This window comes from Hyperolius riggenbachi, chromosome 4 (assembly GCF_040937935.1).
Source record: "Hyperolius riggenbachi isolate aHypRig1 chromosome 4, aHypRig1.pri, whole genome shotgun sequence".
In the NCBI taxonomy this organism is placed as follows: Eukaryota; Metazoa; Chordata; class Amphibia; order Anura; family Hyperoliidae; genus Hyperolius; species Hyperolius riggenbachi.
This window is the reverse complement of record NC_090649.1, coordinates 463,352,511-463,363,963: the sequence shown is the minus strand read 5'-3', so window position 1 is coordinate 463,363,963 and position 11,453 is coordinate 463,352,511. Positions and strand designations below refer to the sequence as shown.

At 49.9% G+C, this 11,453-nt stretch overlaps 1 protein-coding gene across 1 annotated transcript in view; it reads left to right on the top strand.

The window, feature by feature from the left end:
- Positions 1-646: 646 nt before the first annotated feature.
- The window catches only part of LOC137504427 (zinc transporter ZIP9-like), a 60,234-nt gene continuing 49,427 nt past the window's right edge, over positions 647-11,453 (top strand). Inside the window, exon 1 of the mRNA XM_068232838.1 lies at positions 647-817. Coding sequence (XP_068088939.1) covers positions 689-817 — 129 coding nt within the window. The 5' untranslated portion in view covers positions 647-688. The remainder of the gene's footprint in view (positions 818-11,453) is intronic.

The following is an 11,453-nucleotide window of genomic DNA, read 5'->3' as shown; positions in this document are numbered from 1 at the left end:
TCAGTCACGGACAGTCTGCGCAAGAGGAAGTGTGCTCCGGAGAGATACGTAGAGGGCGCACAGATTTTGAATCGGTTTCATAGTGAAATTGATTCACAATCTGTTTGCAGTACAGGCGGCCATACGATCCTTTTCAGATCAGATTCAATCAGAGAGGGATCTGTTGGTCGATCTGATGGCAAATCGACCAGTGTATGGCCACCTTTATGCTGGGTACACATGGTGCGTTCCCGCACTCGATGCCCCGCTCTATTCCTGGCCGCTCAATTATTTTGGAGCATTTCCGATCGCATTTCGATGATTGTTAGGTCGATTCTTATGTAAAGTATGCCAAATCGACCTAACGATCCATCGAAATGCGAATCAGACATGTCAGAAATAATCGAGAGGCCGGGAATCGAGTGCGGAAACGCACCGTGTGTACCCAGCATTAGGAGGACTGACCCTCCGAAAAAGGGACTGTTGGAGCTATGCTGCTGAATATGCAAATCGTCCTTGCTTTGCATTCCATGTATACACAGCAGCACCAGGGAACGTCTGTGTACAGTGTACAGTTGATGTTTGCTGTTCCACGCTGTCAGCCTGCAGTTCCCCCCAGCGTCCGCCAGAGGGCGCACGGCGGCACGTTGTTTTGCAATGATCTCACCCTATTGAAGAAGTTAGTTCGCGAGCGGCTGGGGGGAGAGGCATGCGGGAGCAGCCCCCCCCGGGGATCAGCACCATGGACGGGCTGCTGGTGGTCTGCCTCATCTCGCTGGGCATGTTCCTGGGCTGCTTCCTCCTCGGACTCATCCCGCTGGCCGTGAAACTCTCCGAGGTGAGTGACCGGCGGGGAGGGGGTTAAAGGACGCCGATAACTTGTTACATAGTATCACTTCTACGGCCACGCGCCTTCTATTAACCCCTCCCGCGCTGCGCGGAGCTCTGTACATTATATATACGGTCTCTGCGTCATCGAATGTATTCCATTAACCCTTATTAGGGCGCTGGTCGCGGTTGTGCTGCATACAGTGCATTCCAGTAACCCTTCCAGCGCTGCAAGGGACTTTATACATGATGTCTGTGCTGCATCGTTTACATTCTATTAACCCTGCCATTGCTTGCTGTGGGTATAGACTGCATACTGTCTCTTCTGCATTCCATTAACCTTTCCACTACTGAATAGGTCATATACTGTCTCTGCTGCAAACTGCATTCCATTCACCCTTCCAGTGCTAAAGGATGTTCTATAGACCAAACTTTCTACGTTGAAGGCTTCTGCCTGGATCTGCGTGTCTCTGTAGACCGAGTCTGTCTGTCTGTCTGGACTGCATCTGTCTGTCATTGTGGACTCTGTATGAGTATCTGTCTCTGTGGACTATGTCTGTCTGTCTCTGTGGACTATGTCTGTCTGTCTGTCTCTGTGGACTATGTCTGTCTGTCTGTCTCTGTGGACTATGTCTGTCTGTCTGTCTCTGTGGACTATGTCTGTCTGTCTCTGTGGACTATGTCTGTCTGTCTGTCTCTGTGGACTATGTCTGTCTGTCTCTGTGGACTATGTCTGTCTGTCTGTCTCTGTGGACTATGTCTGTCTGTCTCTGTGGACTATGTCTGTCTGTCTCTGTGGACTATGTCTGTCTGTCTGTCTCTGTGGACTATGTCTGTCTGTCTGTCTCTGTGGACTATGTCTGTCTGTCTGTCTCTGTGGACTATGTCTGTCTGTCTGTCTCTGTGGACTATGTCTGTCTGTCTCTGTGGACTATGTCTGTCTGTCTGTCTCTGTGGACTATGTCTGTCTGTCTCTGTGGACTATGTCTGTCTGTCTCTGTGGACTATGTCTGTCTGTCTCTGTGGACTATGTCTGTCTGTCTCTGTGGACTTTGTCTGTCTGTCTCTGTGGACTTTGTCTGTCTGTCTCTGTGGACTGTGTCTGTCTGTCTCTGTGGACTGTAGGTGCCTGTTTGTCTCTGTGGACTGTGTCTGTCTGTCTCTGTGGACTGCGTCTGGCTGTCTCTGTGGACTGCGGCTGGCTGTCTCTGTGGACTGCGTCTGGCTGTCTCTGTGGACTGCGTCTGTCTGTCTCTGTGGACTGCGTCTGTCTGTCTCTGTGGACTGCGGCTGTCTGTCTCTGTGGACTGTGGCTGTTTGTCTATCTCTGGGGACTGTGTCTGTCTGTCTCTGGGGACTGTGTCTGTCTGTCTCTATGGACTGTGTCTGTCTGTCTCTGTGGACTGTGTCTGTCTGTCTCTGTGGACTGTATGTGCCTGTTTGTCTCTGTGGACTGTGTCTGTCTGTCTCTGTGGACTGTGTCTGGCTGTCTCTGTGGACTGCGTCTGGCTGTCTCTGTGGACTGCGTCTGGCTGTCTCTGTGGACTGCGTCTGGCTGTCTCTGTGGACTGCGTCTGGCTGTCTCTGTGGACTGCGTCTGTCTGTCTCTGTGGACTGCGTCTGTCTGTCTCTGTGGACTGCGTCTGTCTGTCTCTGTGGACTGCGGCTGTCTGTCTCTGTGGACTGTGGCTGTTTGTCTATCTCTGGGGACTGTGTCTGTCTGTCTCTGGGGACTGTGTCTGTCTGTCTCTATGGACTGTGTCTGTCTGTCTCTGTGGACTGTGTCTGTCTGTCTCTGTGGACTGTATGTGCCTGTTTGTCTCTGTGGACTGTGTCTGTCTGTCTCTGTGGACTGTGTCTGGCTGTCTCTGTGGACTGCGTCTGGCTGTCTCTGTGGACTGCGTCTGGCTGTCTCTGTGGACTGCGTCTGGCTGTCTCTGTGGACTGCGTCTGGCTGTCTCTGTGGACTGCGTCTGGCTGTCTCTGTGGACTGCGTCTGTCTGTCTCTGTGGACTGCGTCTGTCTGTCTCTGTGGACTGCGTCTGTCTGTCTCTGTGGACTGCGGCTGTCTGTCTCTGTGGACTGTGGCTGTTTGTCTATCTCTGGGGACTGTGTCTGTCTGTCTCTGGGGACTGTGTCTGTCTGTCTCTATGGACTGTGTCTGTCTGTCTCTGTGGACTGTGTCTGTCTGTCTCTGTGGACTGTGTCTGTCTGTCTCTGTGGACTGAGTCTGTCTGTCTCTGTGGACTGCGTCTGTCTGTCTCTGTGGACTGCGTCTGTCTGTCTCTGTGGACTGCGGCTGGCTGTCTCTGTGGACTGCGGCTGGCTGTCTCTGTGGACTGCGGCTGGCTGTCTCTGTGGACTGCGGCTGGCTGTCTCTGTGGACTGCGGCTGGCTGTCTCTGTGGACTGCGGCTGTTTGTCTATCTCTGGGGACTGTGTCTGTCTGTCTCTGGGGACTGTGTCTGTCTGTCTCTATGGACTGTGTCTGTCTGTCTCTGTGGACTGTGTCTGTCTGTCTCTGTGGACTGTGTCTGTCTGTCTCTGTGGACTGAGTCTGTCTGTCTCTGTGGACTGCGTCTGTCTGTCTCTGTGGACTGCGGCTGGCTGTCTCTGTGGACTGCGGCTGGCTGTCTCTGTGGACTGCGGCTGGCTGTCTCTGTGGACTGCGGCTGGCTGTCTCTGTGGACTGCGGCTGGCTGTCTCTGTGGACTGCGGCTGGCTGTCTCTGTGGACTGCGGCTGGCTGTCTCTGTGGAATGTGTTTGTCTCTGTGGACTGCGGCTGTCTTGTCTCTTTGGACTGCGGCTGTCTTGTCTCTTTGGACTGCGGCTGTCTTGTCTCTTTGGACTGCGGCTGTCTTGTCTCTGTGGACTGCGGCTGTCTTGTCTCTGTGGACTGTGGCTGTTTGTCTCTGGGGACTGTGTCTGTCTGTCTCTATGGACTGTGTCTGTCTGTCTCTATGGACTGTGTCTGTCTGTCTCTGTGGACTGTGTCTGTCTCTATGGACTGTGTCTGTCTGTCTCTGTGGACTGCGTATGCCTGTCTGTCTCTGTGGACAGTGTCTATCACTGTGGACTGCATGTGTGTGACTTCATGAACTGCGTCTGTCTCTGTGGACTGTGTCTGACCCTGTGGACTGCGCTGTCTCTGGACTGCGTCTGACCCTGTGGACTGCGCTGTCACTATGGACTGCGTCTGTCTCTGTGGACTGCGGCTCTCTGTCGTCTGTCTCTGTGGACTGCGTATGCCTGTCTGTCTCTGTGGACAGTGTCTGTAACTGAGGACTGCATCTGTGTGACTTCATGAACTGCGTCTGTCTCTGTAGACTGCGGCTCTCTGTCGTCTGTCTCTGTGGACTGTGTCTGACCCTGTGCACTGCGCTGTCACTATGGACTGTCTCTGTCTCTGTGGATTGCGGCTGTTTGTCTATCTCTGTGGACTGCGTCTGTCTCTGTGGACTGCGTATGCCTGTCTTTCTCTGTGGACAGTTTCTGCCACTGTGGACTGCGTCTGTCTGTCTCTGGGGAATGTGTATGTCTGTCTGTCTATGTGGACTGCGTATGCCTGTCTGTCTCTGTGGACTGCATCTGTGTGACTTCATGAACTGCGTCTGTCTCTGTGGTTTGTGGCTGTCTGTCTCTGGGGACTGCGGCTATCTGTCTCTAAGGACTGCGTCTGTCTCTGTGGATTGTGGCTGTCTCTGGGGGCTGCGTCTGTCTCTGTGGACTGCGTCTTTCTGTCTCTGGACTGCGTCTTTCTGTCTCTGGAATGTATCTGTCTGTCTCTGTGGACTGTATACGCCTGTCTGTCTGTCTCTGTGGACTGTATACGCCTGTCTGTCTGTCTCTGTGGACTGTATACGCCTGTCTGTCTGTCTCTGTGGACTGCGGCTGTCTGTCTCTGTGGACTGCGGCTGTCTGTGTGTACTGCGTCTGAGGTGAGGCTGACTGGCAGGGAGGGGGTTAAAGGATGCTGATAACTTGTTACATAGTATCACTTTTGAGGCCACGTGCCTTCCATTAACCCCTCCCGCGCTGCGTGGAGCTCTGTATATTCTATAAACGGTCTCTGCTTCATCGAATGTATTCCATTAACCCTTAGGGCACTGGTCGCGGTTGTGCTGCATACAGTGCAATCCTTTAACCCTTCCAGCGCTGCAAGGGACTTTATACATGATATAAAGTCTGTGCTGCATCTTTTACATTCTATTAACCCTGCCATTGCTTGCTGTGGGTATAGACTGCATACTGGATTGTGTCTGTCTCTGTGGACTGTATATGCCTGTCTGTCTGTCACTGTGGACTGCGTCTTTGTGACTTCATGGAATATGTCCATCTCTGTGGACTGCGGCTGTCTGTCTCTGTGGACTGCGGCTGTCTGTCTCTGTGGACTGCGGCTGTCTGTCTCTGTGGACTGCGGCTGTCTGTCTCTGTGGACTGCGGCTGTCTGTCTCTGTGGACTGCGGCTGTCTGTCTCTGTGGACTGCGGCTGTCTGTCTCTGTGGACTGCGGCTGTCTGTCTCTGTGGACTGCGGCTGTCTGTCTCTGTGGACTGCGGCTGTCTGTCTCTGTGGACTGCGGCTGTCTGTCTCTGTGGACTTCTTCTATCTGTCTCAGTGGAATGTGTTTGTCTCTGTGGACTGTGGCTGTCTTGTCTCTGTGGACTGTGGCTGTCTTGTCTCTGTGGACTGTGGCTATCTTGTCTCTTTGGACTGTGGGTGTCTTGTCTCTGTGGACTGTGGTTGTCTTGTCTCTGTGGACTGTGGTTGTCTTGTCTCTGTGGACTGTGGTTGTCTTGTCTCTGTGGACTGTGGTTGTCTTGTCTCTGTGGACTGTGGTTGTCTTGTCTCTGTGGACTGTGGTTGTCTTGTCTCGGTGGAATGTGTTTGTCTCTGTGTACTGCTTCTGTTTATCTCAGTGGAATGTATCTGTCTCTGTGGACTGTGGCTGTCTGTCTCTGTGGACTATGTCTGTCTATCTCTGTGGACTGTGGCTGTCTGTCTCTGTGGACTGTAACTGTCTCTCTGTGGACTATGTCTGTCTGGCTTTGTGGGCTGCATTTATTAAAAAACAAATATCAAATATCATCTTTAAGCAGGGATGAGCGTAATCCCCACTAATCTCAGGCCACCGCTTTTGATACTTTTCGGCGTTACGCGGGCCTGGGGCTGCCAGGGGTTAAAGTAAAAGTTTTATACCTACCTGATGGGGCTTCCTCCATCCCCATGCGCACGGATCACTCCCACGCTGCCGTCCTCAGTCTCCTGTATCGCCGGTAATGGGTTCCATAACTTCAGCCAGTCTGCGCAAGAAAAGTGCACTCTCTAAGTATCTCTCCGGCAGCTGCACTTCTCTTGCGCAGACTGACCGCGTCTGGTCGAAGTTACCGGACCCGGTACCGGCGATACAGAAGACTGAGGACGGCGGCGCGGGAGGGATCCGTGTGCATGGGGCTGGAGGAAGCCCCAGGTATGTATACAACTTTTTTATTTTACGTCGTCTCTAGTTTCCTTTAAAGTAAACATGAACTGAAAATAAACTGATCAGATAAATAATTGTATCTATCATCCTGCTCCTAAATATGACTTTTGTAGAATCCCAGTTTTATTTCCTTGTGAAACCACCGACTGACTCCAGGTACCCAAAATTGCTCTCGATTCCGATTTCACAGCCCTGGTTAAGGATACAATTGTTAATCTTACCAGTTTTGTGATGTAAACTCTCAGTGGAATATGTTTCTTTGCACAACATACAATGTTCCGTGTGGTTTTCCATGCAGAAGGCAGCGTGTTGGTGGCCTCCTAACCCCCATGTGCCGAATAAATATTTACCTGCCACAGTTGTTTCACACCTGCACTGTGTATAGACACATCAGAGAACAGCCTGACATGCTGGCAGACCTCACAGCCTACATCTGCTGACAGTGTACTCAAACGCTGACGCCTGCCTCAGCCAAGCATTGCTGTTCTTGCAACCAAGCTAGGGGTCACTGAGAGGTCGAGATCACGCAAAGGGGTTGGATTGACTTAAGGTGCCCACCAATGGTACAATCTCTCGAACAGTCGACCACATGGTCAATCGGATCAGGTACCGTTAATAGTGCCAATCAACAACAAAGGATCATTGTATTGATTGTAACGTCAATCCGAATTCCTAAACGTTTATTTTAGTCTGCTTGCATTGGTTGGCATTTTCCCTTTCATTGGGGAGTCTGAATGGTTGCTTCCGATCGATCGCAACAATCTGATCAGACGGATAATTGTTCGGTAAACTGGATCGTTAAACCATTAGCAGCTTCTGCTATGCATTATAAATTTCCGCCTGCAAATCTTGATTGGCCAAACGAGCAGGCGGCAGGGAGCAGTTATAGTTACCTGTTCCGGACGGCTTCTTCTCTTCCTCCACCGGAGGCTCTGATCATTTAACATGTCTTCTGGGTCCCAATCTCATCCGATCACATGATATGACATGTGATCGGGATCCAGGAGACCGTGTCAGCATTATAGCACCACCCAGTGGTGGAAGAGGGGTGAAGGAGGAGATGGAAGAGACTCTTCCATCACCCATCTTCCACCACCGGGTTGCACTGACATGGTCTCCTGGATCTGGATCTCAATGACATATATCGTTACATCGCTGCAGCGGTGGAGGAAGAAGAAGCCGATCCAGCCGTCTGGACAGGTAACTATAAAAGCCCCCTGCCGCCCGCTGTGCACACCTGCTAGCTTGCCAGGCACACTTTCCCAGCAGCAAGAAAAATGTAGCCCTGCAGCCAAATACATTTTACTTTATTTGGCTGCTAAAGGGTTAATGGGTACCTCAAGAGATAGGAGAAACCATATGCTCTGACCCCTAAAGGACTCCCTGGCGCAGGACTGATGTTAGCCAAACCCACCGGAACATGTGCAAGGAGAGGGTCCGCACGGCTCAAATTTAGGATCATCTGAGCCTTGCGGTCCGTCTTCTCGCACATATCGATTGACTAAGGCCGGGAACACAGTTGTCTTTCAGTTTTCTGCGCGCGTTTTTCTGCATGCGGTTTCTGCACACCAAGTGTTTTTCTACATGTGTTTTTTTTCCCGAGCAGTTAATACAATCGATAGAGAAAACTGATAAAATGTGCAGAGCCTCATGCAGAATGTCAGTTTTTTTTTCAGCGCGCGAAAACCACATCGAGTGAATGAGCCCATTGATTAACGCAAGTTTTCAGTTTCTGTGCCGAAATGCGCACGGAAACAGTCAAGTGTGTTCCCTGCCTAAGGCTAGAGAACAGAAACCTGGGCTGGTGGTTTTAAAAATGATGTAGCAACGCTGGACTTCTAATGAGGAAGTGGACCAGCGTGGTAGACGGAAGGTGTGAGGGATGACAGCTTTGGGATCCTGATCTCAGCCTATGCCCTGCCTGACGGCCAACATATGGGGGAGAGCCCATAAAAAAACTCTATGCGCAGTTTTAACCTTGGACATGTGAGTGTGCATTCTTAACATTTTTATTAAAAGTTGAATGGTTTTACGCTATGGGAGGCCTTGTGCTTTTTTTCTGAGGTGTATACATTTGGAGATCTTGCATACTGTACAAGCGGTGGATCGTTGAGGCTGGTGATCGCATGAGAGTATCCCAAGGCGCAATAGACCCATCTAGCAGTGGGTCTGTGGATAAGGGTGAGTGCCCACTCTCAAGGGTGTGGTGGAGGTGTATCAGCATAAGAATCCACGCATCTTCGGATGCCCACGTTGATGCTTGGAGGTTTAAAGGACTAAAGAGTTTTTGAACATTTGATCCCTAAACATAGTGGCAAAGACTCACAGAAGTTGTTGCGCGATATAATCTATATGTAATATGTTTACAAATTAGCTGCTCTTGCGAAGCAGCCTGCTGACACAGCTGAGAGATCCAATTACACTTGTGATTAGTCAGAGAGGAGGGGAATTAGACAGGCTAAACTCTCTAAATACATACAGGGTGCAGGTCTCTGTTTTCCTTCTGTCCGGTGCGAGAGTTCAGGTCCACTTTGAAAAATACCCAAAGCAAATGTTAAAGAGAAACTCCAACCAAGAATTGAACTTTTTCCCAATCAGTAGCTGATACCCCATTTTACATGAGAAAGACAATGATTTTCACAAACAGACCATCAGGGGGCGCTGTGTGACTGATTTTGTGCTGAAACCCCTCCCACAAGAGGCTCTGAATACCGCGGTACTGCTGGCAAACTGCCACAATGTAACAATGTTCAGAGACAGGAAATAGCTGTTATTAGCTGTCTGTAACAGACAGAGCAGCTAGCAGCAGCTAAATAACCTGCCCACAGTAACAATGTCACCATGTAATAAATGTCAGAATGTTAATCTGGGAGAGGAAAGATTTTACAATGAGCAAACACTGACTAAATCATTTATACATAATTATGGTAAAAAATGAAGCACTTTTTTTACTACATTATTTTCACTGGAGTTCCTCTTTAAAGAGAACCCGAGGTGTGTTTAAAGAATGTTATCTGCATACAGAGGCTGGATCTGCCTATACAGCCCAGCCTCTGTTGCTATCCCAAACCCCACTAAGGTCCACCTGCACTCTGCAATCCCTCATAAATCACAGCCGTGCTGTGAGGCTTTGTTTACATCTGTAGTGTCAGTCTCAGCTGTTCCCCCGCCTCCTGCATAGCTCCGGTCCCTGCCCCCGTCCCTTCCCTCCAATCAGCAGGGAGGGAAGGGATGCAGGCGGGGACTGGAGTTCTGCAGGAGGCGGGGAGAGCAGCAGACTGACACTATAGAGATAAACACAGCCAGCTCTGACAAGCTGTTTGTCAGCAGCGTGGCTGTGATTTATGAGGGATTGCAGAGTGCAGGGGGACCTTAGGGGGGTTTGGGATAGCAACAGAGGCTGGGCTGTATAGGCAGATCCAGCCTCTGTATGCAGATAATATTCTTCAAACCCACCTCGGGTTCTCTTTAAATAAAAAACGGAGGCTATATTAGCGTGTGGGGAGGTGTGCAGACTTTTAGGGCTTGTTCACACTAGAGGCGTTTCTTGCTTTTTTATGAGCGCCGGAGATTTTTCAAAATCGCCCTGAAAGCGCTTGCCCCATTATTCTTTATGAGACAGTTCACATCTGATCGGTTCGCTTCCAATCCGCTCAGATAAGCGTTGCGTGGGCCATTTTGAGGGTGATTTTGCCTCAGTAGAAGGTATAGGAAAACCGTAAACGCTCACAAAATCACTTTGTGCAGCGATTGTGTTTGCGTTTTTAAGAATACATACAATGGGCTTGATTCACAAAGCCCATGATAACTGTTATCACGCTGTGAAGAGTGCTTCTCACGAAATTTAGCGCCAAAACGGTTATTGCAAGAAAAAAATCATCGCGCGTTAATGTTACGCGTTCGCGTGATAAATTCACGTTATCGCGCAAACAGGAAGGTTGACATGTAAAAATTTGCGTTATCGCATGAACGCAAATTTTTGCGCACGATAACCGTTTTCCGTGCGAAAATGAGCTAAAACACACAAAGCACTTTTTCACAGCCGTGATAACAATTATCACGGCTTTGTGAATGAGGACCATTTTCCACTAGCAATCGCTAGCGTTCACGCTGCGATTCAGCAAAAGTGCTAAATTTCGCGGCGATTACCCGACGTTTGCGATTGCGATTTTGCTATGCACTGCACTGCATAGCAAAATCGCTGCAATAATCGTTCTGCGGCGCCATCTCGATTGAGTAAAAATTGAATCGCGGTAGTGGAAATGACCTACCGCGATTCCTATGTTAAAAAGCAAACCGTAGCGATTTGAAAATCACTAGCGGTTTGCATTTTTGCGATTCAGCCATCGCAAACGCCGTAGTGGAAAAGGGCCCTCAAGCCCATTGCATTTATTCTTTTCCGGATCATAGAGTTCACTTCCTGACTGACATCAGGAAGTTTAAAAACGCAATCGCTCAGGAACAAAACCGCTTAGAAAAGCGGTTCACAAAAAAAAAAACCAGCGCGCAGGTAATCCCCGGGAATCGGAACTAAAAATCGTCACAAAAAATGCCAACCGCGGACGGACACGCGAACGTAACGCAACGTGAACAAGGCCTTACTGCACCTCCCAAGTGCCAGCGTCTTTCTCTGTTTAGCTGTAAAAGCCTCTGTTTGGGTCCTGTAGGTTGGCGCCCTTTGACCCGGACATACGTGGCTGCGGGTGTGCAGGATGTCAGGTCAGCACCTCGTTACCCAGCTCCTCGTTTGTGCAGAGACAAGGGGGGAGCATGGGCTGACCTGACTACTGGACAGCACCGGCTCATGGGCCCGAAACGGAGGCTTTTAGAGAGAAACAGGAAGACACTGGCACACAGGAGGTGCTGTAAGAGTCTGCACTCCTCCCCACACACACTAATCGCCAGTTTTATTTACCATTCATCACAGATATCCTTTACTGACTTTAGAGCAACACCGGCAAGTTTTGATATGACCCATATGAGGGTTAAACGCTCTGGCCACCTAATAGTCATCAAATCCAGTCCAGGTTTGCTGAATCTCTCTGGTATCCAGAGCCTTCCTTCTGCTGTTAAATCTGAAATTATTATTATTATTTAGTATTTATATAGCGCTGACATCTTTTGCAGCGCTGTACAGAGTATATAGAGGGGCTCACAATCAAACT